General features: G+C 40.7%; 1 protein-coding gene and 1 long non-coding RNA gene across 8 annotated transcripts in view; one reads left to right on the top strand and one right to left on the bottom strand.

Annotated features, from left to right (window-relative positions):
- The window catches only part of PDE4B (phosphodiesterase 4B), a 548107-nt gene that overhangs the window by 491154 nt on the left and 38132 nt on the right, over nucleotides 1–18821 (top strand). For 6 of the 7 annotated variants that reach the window (XM_077892166.1, XM_077892167.1, XM_077892170.1 and 3 more), the window contains one exon: nucleotides 16813–16925. In XM_077892166.1, coding sequence (XP_077748292.1) covers nucleotides 16813–16925 — 113 coding nt within the window. Of the gene's footprint in view, nucleotides 1–16386; nucleotides 16544–16812; nucleotides 16926–18821 lie in introns of those variants that run through there. The other variant, XM_077892171.1, reaches the window with a different exon arrangement.
- On the bottom strand, nucleotides 1282–7633 carry LOC144310752 (uncharacterized). Its single transcript, XR_013376428.1, has 3 exons — nucleotides 7246–7633; nucleotides 5122–5181; nucleotides 1282–1415 (listed from the first exon to the last, which is right to left on the bottom strand). It is a non-coding gene; the product is annotated as an uncharacterized LOC144310752 (long non-coding RNA).

Genomic DNA, 18821 nt, shown 5'->3' on the forward strand with positions numbered 1-18821 from the left:
AATTGATATATGTGTGAAGCTGACGAAAAGAGGCCAGGATGTCAGAAGTAACACACAAAACATTTACAGTCCTTGTCTGTATGTGTGTGTTCAGGGGGAGATTGATTTAAGCCAATATTTTTTACCTCGCCTGCACATTTATGTTGGCGGGATTTCACTGGTAAATATTGGTTTAAACCAAACACTGAAATCTTTAATCACGGTTAAACAGACACTGCATTATACTGCATCAGACACTGCATTAGAAAGGGAGAAGCAGAGAAAGAGTAAGCACAGCTTATAGCTACCAACTTTCAAAGATAGAAAGGAAAAGTTAGAATTAAGTGAAATTCTTCAGAGGTAGAAATGCCAAGAAAACCATTGCTGAAATACAAAATTTTATTTTTCTAAAGTCTGGAGTTGAGTTCAATTAAGTAACATCGTTTACAAACCAGGGGAAATTAGGGCAAGAGCAAGGTCCTGCTAGATCAGGAGAAAATGGCTGAAGGAAGCCAAGCTAGCTGTGCCATACAGGGTTGACTTCTATCTTCCCAAGCAATTTTTGTTTGCTACTGTGTCAAATGAGGTTACCATGAAATCTGGGACCTAATTTTATATTCCAGTGCATGCTAGTTGGAAGTTCTGAATCTGTCACATAAAACAACAGCATGTCTACCTGCAAACAAGGCTGCAAAAATCATACTATTAAGCTCTCTTACCACACACGCACAAACCCCGCCCACAAGAGAGTTGCTTGACTTTATTCATTCTGTGCCTTCATTCCCATCCAGAACTCCATAGATCACCTGGAGAGCCTGTAAATCTCCATGTCCCTTCCTCTCACCTCACCACCTCTGCACTCCCCATATTCCCACCCCTCTCGTTTCAGACACAGCCCTGGGCTGTTCAGATGTTTCTAAGAATGTCTTCAGGAGGACCAGCTGTTGTATTTCTGAAGTCTATGATTATCTCTGTTTAATTAAATCATTGCAGCCTGCATTTGGGGGTAGATGATGATCAGATTTAAAAGAAGCAGGGACCCTGCTCAAATAAATGGTCAGCCCTACCCGAGACTGCCTGAGGGGAATACTGTTTTTATTTGTTTCATTTGGTTTGGCTTCATGTGGTTTAGTTTGGTTTTGTTTGGTCTTTCTTTCTTTCTTTCTTTCTTTCTTTCTTTCTTTCTTTCTTCCTTCCTTCCTTCCTTCCTTCCTTCCTTCCTTTCTTTCTTTCTTTCTTTCTCTTTCTTTCTTTCTTTCTTTCTTTCTTTCTTTCTTTCTTTCTTTCTTTTTCTTTCTTTCTTCTTTCTTTCTTTTTTCTTCTTCCTCTTCCTTCCTCTTCCTTCCATTTTTCTTCCTTCCTTCCTCCTTGCCTCCTTCCTTCCTTTTTTAAAAAGTGTTTTTCATCAGATCCCAAGCGAGTTTGAGGCGACAGAACTTTAAGAGAAAAAAACACATCAAAAATGAAGACTCCAATAGGTTGGTGATCACCAAACCTGGCTGAGAATGGGGGCCGTCTGGACCAATTCTAAAAAGAACAAATTGCCCGAGCCCACCCTGGAGAGAGACTGTCAGTACTTCAGGGTTTAGTCTGGGAATTACCCCCAGGAGTCGAGCGTAATGATCAAGCATCAACTTCAGATCCAGGCTGGGTTCGAGACTGAGTTCCAGCACGTGTCTAGTATAACTTTGGGCAAACTGCATGATCTCTTGAACCTCAGTTTGCTCATCTATAAAATAGGAGTAGTAACTATTTAATGAGGTTGTTGCAAAAATTAAAGGACATAATACACAAAGTCTCTTATGTACTGCCTGACTCCTGGTAGGTTAAAATAAAATGCAGCCCATCCAAATGTTTCCCTGGGACTCCGCAAATAGAGGCAGCCCAGAGGCATTCCTAATGGCACTGTAGGTGGACTGCCTAAGTTTGAATTCTGGCTCTACTAAATCTGTGACCTTGGGAAAGTTACTGAATTTCTGTGTTTCTCATCTGGAAAATAAAACAATCCATTATATATTAAATAATACTCAAGTCATGAAATTTTTGATGACGAAAAACTACTTCATGAATGTAAAGTGCTTAGAAGGTGTAACTGGTACTTGATGAATATTAACTACGATCATTATCATTACTATCTCTTTTAAGACAAGCATCTGTGGGTTTGTGAATGTTGCGATGTTCAAGTCGTGGCTCTAGGCTATGATCTATAACAGTGATGTCCAGAAATATAATGCAAGCTCTATAGATAATTTTAAATTTTCTACGTATAGATGCAATTAGCTTTAATAATGTACTTTACTTAATATCTAAAGTATTATAACTTCAACATGTAACCCAATATGAAAATTTATTGAGATATTTTGCATCACTTTTTTTCCACCCAAAGTCTATGAAATCCAGTGTGTATGATCCCCATGCACACTGACTAGGCACAGTGTAGTGCTCAGTAGCCACACATGACTAGAAACTACCATACTGGACAATGCAGAAATTCCAAATTCTAAAGCAAATCCCTTTACCTTGATGAGCCTCAAGGTAAAGCCTCATTTGTAAATATGGCGATAACTTTTATGGCTTTGTTTGCAAAAGAAAATGAGCAAACTTCAAAGTGCTTTGTCAACTAGAAACTGCTGTTTGTAGCAGGCTTTCTGCTCTTTGCAACATTTGACTGTCAAATGCATTGCCATTCTCACATGGTAAGTCCCCAAAATCCTGTGATGAAGGTGATCTGAGACATCACCCAGGAGAGCACCAGGTGAATGGGGCTTTCCTACAGGTAGCTGAAAGAGATTTGGCTAATAATATTTGGAGAGGAAGGAAAATTTCTAGCTCTTTTCTGTTCCCCACCTACCATGTTTACTCCTAATGACAAAAACCTTTGCCTCTACTCTTCCACTCTCTATCCTTGAAATTCCTTTGACAACTTTCATATTATAGGTAAAAATAAAGGTAAGGTACAAATAATCCTTCTACTCCCTCTGATAACACCCTAGTTTGGGATCCCATTTCTTCTTAAGTCCTAATTTTTCCTGCAAGTAATGATCCCTAATATTAATAATTTATCAAGTTCTTATTCTTTACTCCCTCCTATAATCCTTACAATTTACTGCTATCAAATCAATAATTCATCTCATATAGGCATCATTGTAATGGCAAGAACACTACACTTCAAGTCAGAAAGCCTAGATTCAAGTCTCTAGGTTCTGCATTTACCACTTACGGGATTTGGAACGAGACACTAAAAGTCCCTGGACAATAGTCTCTTCCTCCATAAAAGATAGACAATAATATACCTCTCATAAGGTATGGTGAAGATTGAGAGTATATGTATGAAAGAAATCTATAACTATAAAGCATTGCACAACTATAAAACAGTATTAGATATTTATAAACCAATTTGGGTGTACCATTCTTATGTTGAACAATTTTCAATCCCGTTTCATTGCCTGACAAGTCAAGTCAAATACCTTAGTCTAGCATAAAAAAAATTCTCTAAGATTGCTCTGACCACCCTAATTTGCAAATTTATTCTACTCTACCCCATTACTAAAACCCAGTGTTCTTGACAAATAGAACTGTTAAGGTTGATCTCCCCAAACAGAATTAAATGGTGTGGCATGTTTCTAATTTTATACTTTTATTCATGCTGTTCATTGCCTTACCTAATTTTTTTCATCTCTCAGAATTCCACTCATTCTTTTTTACCTGGCCTCCAAATCTCTCTTGATCTCTTTTTCCCCCCTATGTCTTTAAGATCTATCTGTGTTGCCTCTGAACTTACTTGTATCTTTCTTATGACAACTGTGAAAATATTTGGGATTCTAGTATCACTTGGTGCACAGAGATCTCCAGTAAGGTGCCTAAAATACAGCTCTTCATGGTGAGTCAAATAACAAATTCTGCATGTGATTTTACAGAAGTCTCCTAGACAGACACAATGTCCCTCATATTAAAAGCCAGCCTAGGGGCCACCTGGCCGGTTCAGTTGGTAGAGCATGCAACTCTTGATCTCAGGGTCATGAGTTCAAGCACCATGTTGGGCTTGGAGCCTAGTCAAAAGAAAAAAATTTAGCCAACCTAGGAATCTAATCAAGATATGAAGGCAAAAGAAATGGAGAGCCCATTAATTGTGGTAACATTGAATATACATCAACAAAAAAAAGAAAGTGGTTTGTTTGATGATGAATAAAAAGAGAACCGAGAACAGGAATTCCTGACATTTTTTTTCCCATACTGTTAAGTAGCAAAGGCCCCATTCCTTTTGGTTCATCAATATCCCATCATTGATGGGATAGGTCAGCAGTGCAAACAATATATTTTGAGCTTCTACCAGATAATAGATGCTGTGCTGCATAAAAGATTAAGCAAAAAAAAAAGATATCTTCCCTTCTCTCAGGAAGGTTATCTTTTTTTTTTTTAATATTTTATTTATTCATTCATAAGAGACACAGAGAGAGAGAGGCAGAGACATAGGCAGAGGGAGAAGCAAGCTCTCTGGAAGGAGCCTGATGCAGGGCTCAATCCCAGGACCCCAGGATCACAACCTGAGCCAAAGGCAGACGTTCAACCACTGAGCCACCCAGGTGCCCACTCTCAGGAAGGTTATCTAATGGGTATGATAAATCAAGAGAAATAATTGAAATGAAATATGGTCAGTTGGAAATAAAGGGTAGGGAGCTTAATCCAATTTTAAAATATTTAGAAAGCTTTGCAAAGATATAACTCTAGACTGAATCCTAAACGAGAAGTAAAAATTGGCCAGGTGAATAAAGCTGAGATGGGCACTTCAGACTTTCTTCAAGTCTACCTTGAAGAAAGCGGCCTGATCATCCAGCTAACTCCTCTGCTCTGATTTCATGCTTACCGAACAAACTTATGATTAGAAATTGGTCTCCTGTGTCAAGGAATGTAGAATGACCAGAAAAAGTCACCATAAATTATTATTCTGTAAATTGATTGGTCTCTTTTCAACGTGTTCTTGTGAGTTGGACTCATATGAGCAGAATGAAATCAAACCACGCTGACAAAAATCACATTCTGGACCTGAGAAGCCAAAGTGACTAGGACTTCTGGGCACTAGCCTAAAACCACTTTCCTAGAGGCCACCTGATTTCAATACCCAAGCATCTCAAACCCACTTACCTATCTCCATCTCCACGCTATTAAATTCTAGCCACCACCAACCAGCTCCTGCATAGGTAACTGCAATAAAATCAACAGTAATGTTACCAGCAACTGGCATGAATACTTTACTAGGTGCTGGGTACCAAGCTAAGGGGTTTGATGTGGCTATTTCATTTACCCTTCATAAAACCTGGTGGGAAAGATGTACAGTGCTGTGGGAGAGATGAGGAAATCATGACTTACAGAAATGAAGTAACTTGTCCAGGTTCACACTGCTAATAAATTAAATGGCAGAGTCAGAAATCAAACTATTAGTCTACCCTCAGACTCTGGGCTTTTAAATACAAGTTAGCTGCCTCCTTCCAGCCTTCAAATTTATTCTCCAAATTGCAGGGAGATTGATCTTTCTTAAAATGCAAATTTGGCTAGGCCACACCTTTGATAAGGCTCCAAAAAGATTTCCCATTGCTTCCAGAACAAAGTTCAAAGTCCTCTCCCTGACCTTCCTTGGCTCTGTAGGACCTGACCTAAACTTCTCTTTTCCTCTGTGTTCCTGCTGCAGGTACTGCTCTCAGTTCCATGAGAGCTGCTGTTATTACTGCCTAGAACATTCTCTTTCTTCTTTGTACCTAATTACTTTTTTTTTAGACTTTATTTATTTATTTGAGAGAGTGCAAGCTCAAGGTGGGGGTGGGGGTGGGGAGAGGGAGAGAATCTCAAGCAGACTCCTTGCCTTTGCAGGGCTCAACCCCATACCCCTGAGATCACAACCTGAGCCAAAACCAAGAGTTTGATATTCAACCGACTGAACCACCCAGGTGCCCCTGTAACAAATTCTTATTCCTTTGAATCTCATAACCCTCCAAGGTATCCCTGCCCTGAGCTCTATCATATCCCTGCTCTTCCTCAGACTTTTGGGTTCCCTATATCCTGTGGCAAGTTCTTAGGACAATCTACATTTCTTGCTAGCTCCTTTTCCAATTTTAATTAAATAAGTTCTTGTGTAATTGTCTATTTCTGCTAGAATATGGGCTTCAAATAAACAAAAACAATGTCTATAAAATTTACCACTATATCCTCAGAGATTCATGCTGAGCCTAAGACATAATAGGCACTAAAAAATCTATTCATTAATATGGTGTGTATATATGTTGGTGTGTGTGTGTGTGTATATATATATATATATATATTTGTGTATAGATATACCTATATAATAATGTACATATAGTGTATATGTGTGTGTGTATATATGTGTGTAGTATGTGTATATATACATAGATGTATGTGTGTGTATGTGTATTACACTGCCATAAAAAAGGATGAAATCACGCTGTTGGCAACAACATGGATGAACCTAGAGGGTATGATGCTAAGTGAAATATGTCAGACAGAGAAAGACAAATACCGTATGATTTCACTATGTGTGGGATCTATAAGAACAAATGAATAAACAAGCAAACAAAAACCAGAATCAGACCTGTAAATACAGAGAATAAAATGATGGTTTCAGGAGATGGCAAGGAGGAGGGGCAAAATGAGTGAAGAGGGTAGGAAATAGCAAGCTTCTGGTTCTGGAATGAGTAAGTTGCAGGAATAAAAGGCATAGCATAGGGAATATAGGGATGATATTGTAACAGCACTGTATGGTGACAGATGGTAGCTATACTTACGGTGGACATAGCACGGTGAACATAGAGAGCATAATGTATAGAGAAGTTGAATCACTATGTAGTGCACCTGAAACTAATGAAACTAATGTAACATTGTGTGTCAATTATACTCAAAACATTTTTAAAAAATCAACTCATCAAATAAATATTTGATCATATTCAACAAACAATAGCCAATATTTATCTGGTACTTATAACACACCAGGTACTGTCCTAAACCCTTTACATTACTTACTAATTAAATACTACAATCTACTATATAGTTCCCATTATTTTTCTCATTACATGGGCAAGGAAACTGAGGCATAGAGAAATTATAATACAATGTTAGGTAACAGTAAGTAGTGATACTGGAATATGAGCGCAGACAATCGGGTTCCAGAGACTAAGATTTAACCATCATTGTATCTTCTTCATAAATATTTCTTGCATAGATTTAATGTATTAGAAAAATATTTGGATAGCAACTTACCTCCACCTCTGATCACTTTCTTGTGTCACCGCTCTTTAACACTAACACAGTGGACAATGAAGTTCCTTGAGTACTCTTTCACATTGATAGTGTGAGCTATTGCCTAGATAAGTACAGATTCCCATTAGGAAGTAAATGCTAAAGTCAGAGTCCTTCTGAAGAGCAGGTTTCTGTAAGGAGAAGGCCATTGGAAGAGGGGGAAGTAGGGTAGAAGGGAATAGAGCTTGAGGCTGGCTCATCAAAAACATAGTTTTGCTCTGTCTAAGCCCACCTGGGTGAAAGAAGAAGGTGGACCATTTGTTTATAATAGGGCCCCTAGCTTAGTAAAAATTACCATGGAATTTAGAATCAGAGAAATTAGGTTCTCTCCCTCCCTGCTGGCTGTCCCCCTTCCCACTACCTCCCTCCTTCCTCCCAATCTCTCATCTTCTCTCTCTCTCATTGGATAACTTTGAGCAAATCATTAAACACCAACAAGCCTCAATTTCCTCTCATGCATAATAGAAAGTGTTTAATAATAATATGTAATAATAATTTCTATCTCATGGGATTTATATTTCAAGGAAAAACTAAGATTTGCAAATGAAAGTACTTGGTAAACTGTCAAGTTACTAAACTAACTACTAACTACAAAAGCTAGTTGGATTGGACGTTTTTTAAGTTCTAGTCTTAGAGGAGTTTGCTAAAGAAATCGACATCAAAATGACCTACTTTTCACTGTTATTTCTCTTGAGGGCAGTGAACCTCTTCTGTGAATCCACCCACAGCGAAATCCCTGTCATATGCAATTGCAAAGTTCCATATTTATAGAGACACAGTGACAAAGTCCTGCCTAGAGAAAGGCCACGTAGGGCTTACAAACTGCCTTTGAAAGAACTATGTTACAGAATGTATAAATGTCTTCCAGTTTCTGTGATTTGTTCTAAGAATGTTTTACTCGAGGTTAAAGCAACATGCCTTCTTGAAATGTTGCACTCTAACACAGGTACATTTCATTTACCAGATATTCATCGAAAGAAAATAAATACCTTTGGACATAAGAACTTACAATTAAAAGAAAAGTATTGCTAATATAAGGGGAAAAAAATCATAACCAAGACCACTAAATAAATAGACCAATAGCCACAACTTAACACCTTGAAATAAAGAGAGGCTGATTTCCATATGTATGCAACTATTTTGCATTTTAACAAATACTTATTGCGTTGTGAGGAGCAACGGAGGAATGAAATAAGCCTGCTAACTTCCAGGTGCGGTGCGAAGAACCTAGAGCGGACATCTACAGGGTTAGAAGCTTGTGGATAAAGCTAGAGTCATAGGCCGAATACAGAGAATCCAATTAATACACACTTCTCACCTCCAAGGATCAGAAGAGTGGTTTCTTAGTTTTCCTGATGAAGGACTTCTTTAATACTTTTTCCCCCTGCGGGGCGCTTGCTTTAGAAGCTTTGTCTACAAAAACAAAAACTGTATTTAAAGGTAATAATTAGTCTATTAAATTAAATTTTTAAGCTATTTTATAGAGGCCTATTTAATGCTATTTCAGTTATTATGGTATTCACAAATTAAGAGCTAGGAAAGGTCTTGGGATACTTTCCTTTCAATGTCAAGGGTTTGCTTTATTTTGAGGTTAAAGTGTGGATTTTGCTGTGACTCTGTGTTCTGTGCTCTGCTTTCACAGAGCATTCCCAGTCATGTGGGAGAAAGCTTCCTGCTAGTTTGTGCCACTGGGCCATTGCATAAGGTCATTGTGTAGTTTGGGTACTGATCAAAGGTACTCAGCCAGGTGATGAGAAGAGCTGAATTTCAGCCCATGCGTCACTTCCCAACCTTTCTGCCCAAGGGCAATGTCTGCCGAGAGAAGGCACATTTTTCTAATTTTCACAAAGATAATGTATAAATTTGGGACAGGGGGCAGGGAAGGGGAGGAAGCTGCTAAGGCACCCCGTTTCACAGAGGGGTAATTCTGGAGAATGGGAAAGGGGTTTCTTATATGATCATTCAATGCAGGGGGACTATGTCTCATTCATTACTGTAACACCCAGCATTGAGCATCAGGCTTGGCTTATACTAAATACTCGATGTATTTTTGTGGAATGAATAAATGAACAAACAGCTCTCTTGTATAGTTCTCTACTTCTGAAGGTCCACTGATCTGGTGTGTCAGTCAGGATTTGGTGAAAGCAGAATGATATATCAGGCCAGGTCTATATTTTAGAAGTGAACATCAATAAACTCTAACCTAACCAAGAAGCAGTTCCTATCTGAGGTCACACCGTGGGAGGGACAATTTAGGATTTCATAGTCACTTACATGTACTCTTCTCCAGACCAAAACTCCACCCAGCTCAGCTATGAAATATGTGGCAATCTACCTTCAGGAAAGTGACCAGGAATAGGGATAAGGTTGGGGATGGGGACAGGCAATAAAAATGTTCCTGACATGTGTGAGCGCTGTACCAAACACTTGGCATGGGTTGCTTCCCTTAATTCTCACAGCTAGTTTATGCTGTCTTCCTGTTTCACAGGTAAAGAAACAGAGGCATAGTCAGGCTACTCAGCTTGTCTAAGGTTACACTGCTAGGAAATGAACGGCACCATCAGGATTTATAAATGTCTGGATCAGACTCCAATGTGTTCCACTGACTTTTGAGTTAGTAGGAGCATTCTGATCTATGCAATATAAATTAGCATATTGGGGGGGGTGCTGTTTTTCAGCTGTGTTAGATTTATTCAAATTCTGTTGCTACTCATTCTATAGTTCAACAAAAGGAAAGGAAATTTGTGTTTTTTTAGAAATCCTATTATTTGCTTTTTAAAGTCATGTAACCAGTAGTCAGAGCAAGAGATGGACCATTACCAGCACCTGTAGAAGCCCCCCCTTAAGTCCCTTCCAGTCACTAGCTCTCCACAGTAACTAGTATCTTGACTTTTGATAACCTAGATTCATTTTTGCCTCTTTTGAACTTTATATAAATTGAATCCCATTTGTATGCGCTTTGCAATATCTGGTTTCTTTTGCTTGACATTTACATTTATTAGATTCATCCCTGTTGTTGCATGTGACAGTTGTTCTGATTGATTTAACTATTGCATAACCTTGAAAATAACTACCACCTTTTCTACTGGGAAGAGGCCAATTATATGAGAAAGCTAAACAAAAGGTTATTTATATTCTTTTCTATGTGCTGTCTTTGGGCAGAAAGTGAAATGACTTGATGGATATGTTTCTGATACATATGGAGCTATCTTAAAGTTGTATTTAGAACGATCCCTTATATCAGGAATCTAAAATTGTAAAATACATAAAAGCTGAGAGTAGAATGGTAGTTGCTAAGGGCTGGGGGAATGGGCATTGAGAAGGTGTTGGTCAAAAGGCACATAGTTTCAGATATGCAAAGTGAGTAAATCCTAAAGACTACTGTATAGCATAGTGCATATAGTTAACAATAATATATCATTTACTTAAAAATTGGTTAAGAGGGTAGATCTTACGTTAAATATTTTCATAACACACATGCACACCCCCATACCCACAGAGGGAGGAAGAAAACTTTTAGAGGTGATGGTTTAGTTTATGACGTTGTTTATGGTGACAGTTTCACAAGCGTATGCTTATCGTCAAATTCATCAGGATGTACATATTAAATATGCACAGCTCTTTTGTATGTCAGTCACATCTCAATAAAAAATTGGATTGAGATATTATTTGTAGAAAATTTATATTTGGGCTATAATGTGATGCTCTCATTTGCTAAATTCTTATCTGTATTAAGAGTTATGAGGGATCCCTGGGTGGCGCAGCGGTTTGGCGCCTGCCTTTGGCCCGGGGCGCGATCCTGGAGACCTGGGATCGAGTCCCGCGTCGGGCTCCCTGCATGGAGCCTGCTTCTCCCTCTGCCTGTGTCTCTGCCTCTCTCTCTCTCTCTCTCTCTCTCTGTGACTATCATAAATAAATAATAATTAAAAAAAAAGAATTATGATACTCAGGGCTTCAAAATTTAAATGATATAGGTGTGTAAATGGCCTCTGTCTCCACTTTACCCAGAGATCAGTTGCATAATAACACTTCCCTGCACTGAGTGTGAGGCCAACTCTTAGGATACCTGAGGTCTGTTACCAGCTGGGTCACTGACTTCCTTACTGCTAAGATCTATTTCCATGTTTTCCAGCTATGAGGAGTTAGCTCTTTGTGGCCAGGCTGAGATTTCTCATTACCCTTTCCCTTCCCATCTCTGAGTCTGTCCTTTCCCACACCTCTCTCTGTCTCTTTCTCTCTCTCTCTCTCTATACACACACACACACACACACACACACACACACACATTTCTACTGGATTTATGTAGAAAAAAACCTGGGGAAATTGGAATGTGGGCTAAGTATTAGTTGAATTGGAAAACCATTAAAACAAGTGTAACTCAACAGTTTGTATAGTATGATCTCCACACACATACATGAACAGATATACACAAAAGGATTAATAATGATCTTAGTAAAAACGTGACATTTTTATCACGTTTGTGATAAAATGTTTGCCTCTTTGTAATTTTCTCTAATGTATCTATATCCCATCTGTAATAATAAATGTGATATTTACAAAATGTGCACAATACTTAAAGGTTGACAGTCTGGTTTTGTGGACATTCTCCTATTTTACCTTCCCACTGAGAATAGGGTAAGTTTTCTTCTTAACCCTCACTTTCCAGATAAAGAAACTTAGTCTCAGCACACTTAGGTAACTTGCATTAGGTCAGCCAACTGAAGCAAGATGAAGGACCAGAACCACACCAGGTCTTCTGAGTAAATACCACACAGTCTCCTTGCGCTACTGACTGCGTTAGATACATCAGAAAAGGGAAGAGGAGACTCAAGAAGGTGACAACATTTAAGAAAGCAATTACACAATTTTAAACAGAAAATACCCAAGGGGAAGATGCCACCCTAAATCAGCATTTTCAGGGATTCGTGCATTTTCAGTGTGGAGCTGAATCCTTTAGTTAAGAGACCAAGATATGGTCTTGCCAGGAATCCTGCTCCAGTAATTTAACCTCTGACTTCTTGGCTTGTGCCTTAAGGTAAATTATAGATAATCATACCTCTTCTTCATACCTGTGGCTACCACAGAGATGTTGCAAGGATAAATGAGTAGTGTCCTTGGAGCTCCTTTGAGGAGAGGTTATTTATGAATGCCACATATTATTATCAGATTAATATTAACTATAATTATTTATCCATTCTTTCTTCCTGTTTACCAGGGCCAAATGCGATTCCTACCAGACCTACAAGAGGAAGTAAATCTCTCTTTGCCACTCTTGGTAGAGGGAAAAACACATGAGAGTTTGGTTTTCCCTGTCCCTCTGGAAATTTGTGATAAATAGGGTCAATCCCATGACCATACATGGTCCCATCACTTGCTCCCATCCCCTTAAGCCTTGCTTCTGTGATATTAAGCATTGTTCATTCTCAGAGCCTTTTTTTTTTTTTTTTTTTTTGTAAGACAGGAAATGACCAGCTTCACGGTCATGCAACCTGTGTAAGATGCATAGTGCCCCATATCCAGCAGGGCCCCATAGTTGATATCTTGAAACTTATAATAACTTTATCTTTGATCTTATGTTTTGTAAGTGAAATCTGAGGGTAAAATAGAATATACTTACTCCAGTGGCTTGGAGCCTTGGTTCTTAGGCTGTCCCACCTTTTTCCTGCCACTTGCCTGCCTCCCCTGGACATGTCATCAGCCACCTTGATCCCTGGCACCCTAGAACTCATCCAGCATCCCTCATCCTTGCCATCCATTCCCAGAAGGGCCTCAGGGTGCAGGTGCAGAGAGGGTCTGAGTTGGGCATGTGTGCCTTGCAAAATCTCACATGGGGCATGGTCGCAGCCATCCCTGGCCTGGGCTGGCATGGCAGTACCATGGTAGACCAGGACGTGTCTTGGTGGGAGTGAGCCTCTTGTCCACCTCTGATCTGGGTGTCTAGTATGCCCCATGCCGAACTTGTGGCATCCTTAGGGGCCACCTATCTGCTGTGGAGTGGTGCATCGGTACGGTGAGGAAGGGAATGTCTGACTTCCCCAGAGCCTGGCCCTGGCTGGGGCACAGGAGATGAGTTTGGCAGCTGGCGGATAGGGGTAGCCCTGTGACTTGTGAACTGTGTATTGCACTCAGTCACTGGATGCAGGGGCTGGGGCCTGTGAGGGTCTGCACTCTCCTTGTGGTATCCTTATGCCTGAGGGAACACAGTATTAGAGAGTAAATAGAACACACCATGCCATTGATGAATTGTGATAAATGTGCCATAATAATGTAAGATGTCAACAATAAGGAAACCTAAACATGGGTTATCTAGGAATTCTCTATATTAGCTTTTCAGTTTTTCTGTAAATCTAGAGCTATCCTAAAATAAAATGCTTAGACAAAACCCAAAAAATACCAGTATGACAGGTTGAGAGAGAGAGAGAGAGAGATTCCAGAAGGAAAAAAGAGTTTCATACTTTACTACTTTCAACAGCACTTTTCCTGCTGTTTGAATCAGAGGCCCTGCATTTTCATTTTGCACTGGACCCCACAAATTATGTAGCTCCACCCTTTGTGGACTACACAAGTCCTCTATCTCCCTTCCTATCCCTCACTACTCCCAAATGCCAGGCCCTGGGTTACTTTGATTACTATTAAGAGTTATGCTTCTCTGGATTGATCATCTACTGAGAACTGGCTACCATACCAGAAGCTTTAATGCTTTCTCTCTAATCCCTATATAACTTTACGAGATAAGTATTCTTATCCTTATTTTAAGATGTAGAAGTTGAGGTCCAGCATCACACAGTAAGCAGTAGAAGAGAAACTCAAAATGCTTGAGTCTCACTCCAGAACTGGTGCGCTAGCCACACTACTACAGATGCACCATTCAGCCTCTAGATATCCAAGTATTTGCAGGCTACTTGGGCAGGCACTTTGGTCTCCATTCCTCTGCGTATTTACTGAGTATCTGGTAGGTTCCAGATCTGGCGCTGGTGCTGGAGTCAGGAAGTTCGTGAGCAGCATCCGTCCTTTCTTTTGGCTGTACTACCCAGAAGTAGCAGGGGTTTGATGCCCATATACTCAGCCCACTCTGACATCTGTGCCTCCCACTTTAGTCTCTGTGATAAGAAGGGTCTAAAATGGGACACAAAGTCTTGACTATAGATTAAGAATCTGAAAAGGAACAAATTGTCATTAACTTCCACATTAACTTCAAAAAACTTTGAATTAAAGAATATTGTAGCTGACCATTATAAGAAAGGGCAGTGGAGAGGAAGGGCCTGTCACATTCACTGGCCGGTCACTGGCAAATCACTACTATACTAATTCTAGGAGCTCACGTGTCCTTGTTCTGGGTCACAGACCGGGAATGAGCTGGGCAGGTAACCCTTAATTGTGGATTTTTGAAAAGTCCTCCCTCTTTCTAGTGCTTTTGCTGCTATAATTATTGTAGTTCTTTTGTCAACCCTGAGTGGAAATTGGATCCCTTTTTTTCCCTCTCCAAGAAGGAGAACGGTGATAGATGATCTTACAGTCATTTTGCATATCAGCCAATTCAAAAGCCCTGAGCATCCCAGGTACCAGAGAACCACGGGGTGATATGGACAGCAAGGTGGTAAAGTCCAAGTAGTTGGGAAGTAGTTGGACTTTTCCTTTGATGAGAGGCTGGGAATGGGATAGAGGAGGTTCGGGCACTTCAGGAAAAGCTTCCTTGGAAGAAGTGCTCCTCTGGAGGGAACTAGAGGAAATAAGGGAGTGTTTTGGACACACTAGGGGGTGAGGAGATTCCGCAAGTTGAGGCAGCTGAGCAAAACTGGGGAGGAAAGGAGAAGGTATGTGTAAGTCTGGCTTGAAATGAGTTTTACTCTAAACACCTCAGTTCTTGTCTGCACATTGTTGAGGAGTGTGAAAAAAATAGAGGAAGACACCTCCAGCGGTTTTGGGGCTTTTTAAGTATGACATACAGGATATTGAATGTTAACCCCAAGCTATCCTGAGGTGTATGCATATTCGAGGAATACATAAAGCATCTATTCTTTGAAATGTGCGTCTGTGGGCAAGTGATCTCAGTCTCTTAGAGTCTGTTGTGCTTATTCTCTTTTCTTCGGGTTCAAGTATGAGTGCCACACACACAAAATTTCAAATAATGATAAAAGGGTATGTGGTCTCCTTCAGACTTCTGTATGAACATAGGAAAAAATGTATTCTAAACTTGACAGGGATGTATGTAATCTCTCTAGGAGAATTCCAAACAAGACTTTTGATTTTATTAGTGCCTATTATGTGCTTGCATTCCAGAAAGATTGGTAGAATTAATGAATGTTGTTCCTTTCAAAATCAGTCATGGTTGCAGGAGAGTCTGACTTTTTATAACCATCTGTAGCATCGTTAATTCATCCAGCATCTATCTATTGAGTTAATTCAGAGTTTACTAGCATAGAGGTCTTAAGTCAATATTCCTGAGTATTAGTTCAGACTCCTCAATGTTTGAGTATGGAATTGATATATTGTAACCATTCAGAAAGAACTTTATTATCACCCAGCAAAAAAGAAAAAACATGATCTTAAAAAATAATATTTTTTGAATGGACAATTAAGAAACATTTCTAGAAAGTCTGTAGAGTTCTGTAACCACAAACCAGAGCACCCCACTTTAATCAAAGTGAAATTCTGCAGTGTCCCCATCTGGCTCCACCTGAAAGTCCGGTTCAGAATTTCCCAGTGATCCTGACAGTTGGAGAAGAGAAGTTTTAGCTTTGTTTAGTATAACAAGAGCTGCCTACCTACTGTGGCCCATAAGCGTGTAAAAAACTCCAGTTTCTCTCAGACCCAAGTCTTATCAGGGAAACTTCATTTTGCCTTTCCTTAAGGGAGAGAGTCAGAAGAGCGGAGGAAGAGCCACCACCTCCAGCTGCTGGGGGTCGGTGTTTGCGGAGTTAAAAGTCACTCCACTGTGTGCACATCCCCAGGAACGAGTGACTGACTGCCTCGCCTCCCAACGTTGACTGTCCGTGCCCCCACCCCGCGCCACCCTCCCAATCTTCCCCCCTGCGTTTCATTTAGAAGAAAAGCAAAAATGAGAAAAGCCTTTTCTCATTTCTCCTCTAGCCTGCAAACGCTCAGAAATGACATCACGCACCCTAAAGAGCCCCAGGATGACTAAGGCAGAGGGAGCCTGAGAAAACTCGCTGCTTCTGCCTTTAGGTTTGGGACACATGTATGCAGATGAGCCTCTGAGAGATGGTTCCCCGCCTTCTTCCTCGGAGGAAGTTTCTTGGTAGATCGCGGACACCTCATCCCCGCGGGGGGCGGGGGCTGGGGGGGCGGCGGCGGCGCGAACCCCTGGCACCAGCCGGCCCAGGCGGAGCGCCGCGGTGATTTGCTCTCCTGGTGGAGGGAGCTGGAAGGCAGGAGTCGGCGCGCGAATCATGAAGGAGCTCGGGGCGACCTTCAGTAGCTCCGGGGTGTGCGGCGGCAGCGGGGCCGCGGCGATGGACAGCCTGCAGCCGCTCCAGCCTAACTACATGCCTGTGTGTTTGTTTGCAGAAGAATCTTATCAAAAATTAGCAATGGAAACGCTGGAGGAATTGGACTGGTGCCTAGACCAGCTCGAGACCATCCAGACCTACCGCTCCGTCAGTGAGATGGCTTCTAACAAGGTAAGAGGCCCGCGGGCGCCTGGCTGCCCCGCGCCCCTCCCCGGCGCCCCGGCCCCCCGCGCCCCCCGCGCTCCCCGGGGCGCCCCGGCCGCGGCCTGCGGCGCGGGTGCATCCGAGGACGCCGCGGGGGACGCGGGTTTGCACGGCTGCCTCCGAGGATTCCGGCCCCGGCTGCCACACTCTGCTTGTGCCTCGATGCTAGGGCAAAAGCTAAACCCCCGCTTCGTTCCCAGAAACCAAACTTGTGTTGTTGATTGATGTAGTTCAGAATATGTCTAAGGGGAGAGGTGCTTCAAAAGCTCACGAATCACTGTGCAAAATTGAAAGGTCCCTTTTTTTTTTTTAAAGACAATTGTCAGGTAGACAGCCTCTGAATGAATTCGTAGGGTGAAATGGACAACACGTTGCATTGCAATCAGGTGTTAGACCTATTATTATTATTATTATTATTTTTGAACAATAACGTGACCTCAGTATATCAGTGCAGAGAATGGTTAGCCCTGAAGCATTAGAAATTCTGAAATTTTTCTCCGAAGGACATTCTGGGATTTTCGAATATTTCTTTTGTGATGCTGGTGTGACCCGAGATTTTTTTTTGTAAAGGAAACAATATATACTTTATCTCCAACAAGCGAAAGTTTTTTTTTTTTTTTAAAGTTTGCTGCTTTTCGAAGAATTACTTGAAAAAAGTTCCACCATACTTCAAAACAATAGTTTTGTTTACGATTCCCAGACAAAACTTAATGTGGAAGGGTTTTAATTATCTATCATTATATCATTTGTTTAATTAACACCTGGATTTAGAGTGCTAATTTATGTAGTGAGAGTTGCTGCTTTTTGTTTGTCTCCGCCCCCCCAACTTGGAGAATGCTAACTTTATAAATATATATGATGTGTGTGTGTATATATGTATATACTTACTGCTATTGTTTTTAATGGAAAACCTTAACACTGGACCCTTATAAGTACGCATTTTAAGAATCCCCAACCATCCTAGCCTTAGGTATTGTCTTACTGTCTTAAGGTTCTGGGTCCGGGAAGAGCTTTGCTCCACACCTGCCAACATGCCCTTTCCAGCCCTGAGGTTCGCTAGGGAATGTGTGTCCCTACTCCCTCTTTACTAGGGTTAAAAGTATCACCTTCCTATCAAGGCTTACTGGCTCCTGTTCACAGGGTCTGAGCAGAAGGAGCATTGAGTCCTTAGAGGTTTTGAAGGGGGCTGGGGTGGGGGGAGAATAGACTCTTTTTACTCTTGTTTATTGGTTAATGAAAGGGCAAAAAATGAAGTAAGTCTCTTTCCCAAATTTTAGTTTAGATTCAAGTTGGAAAAAAGAAAACTTTTGAGATTTAACTATTGACTGATGTTTTTCTGAAGTTCTCAAATGAAAGCCAAAATCTGGGATTTTCCAGGCTGTTGCAAATCTCAACCAACTGCTTCCCTATGAGGAGGGCTTAACTGCGTAACTTCTCCAATCCACACAGGATTCCAAGTAGAAAGATTTGCACACATGCTTCAGCCTACTTTGGAGCATTAACAGATCCTCTATTTACTGTGTGCTGTGAGCATTGATACCCATACGAGTTGTAGATCCAGTATCTAAGGGTAGTTTTTCAGCAGGTTTCACCATAAAAGACATGCTGAACTTTCTTCTTGGGTTGCTAAGAGAAAGCCAACTAACTCCAGGGGAGAAAAATAGTACTCATTGAAAAACTGCAAATTGTCATTATTTTTCGTTTTGATTGTTGATGCCTCATAGATTCTAACAAGGTTTGGATTTGGACTGCTGAAATGACACATTGTCTGTTTTGCAAATTTATTTTAAAAAATGTTTCATATTCCATGTAAGGGTCATTAAGGCTCTGAGACCAAGGACTGTGTAGCACCTGGTGAGAATG

Source organism: Canis aureus, chromosome 3 (genome assembly GCF_053574225.1).
Source record: "Canis aureus isolate CA01 chromosome 3, VMU_Caureus_v.1.0, whole genome shotgun sequence".
In the NCBI taxonomy this organism is placed as follows: domain Eukaryota; kingdom Metazoa; phylum Chordata; class Mammalia; order Carnivora; family Canidae; genus Canis; species Canis aureus.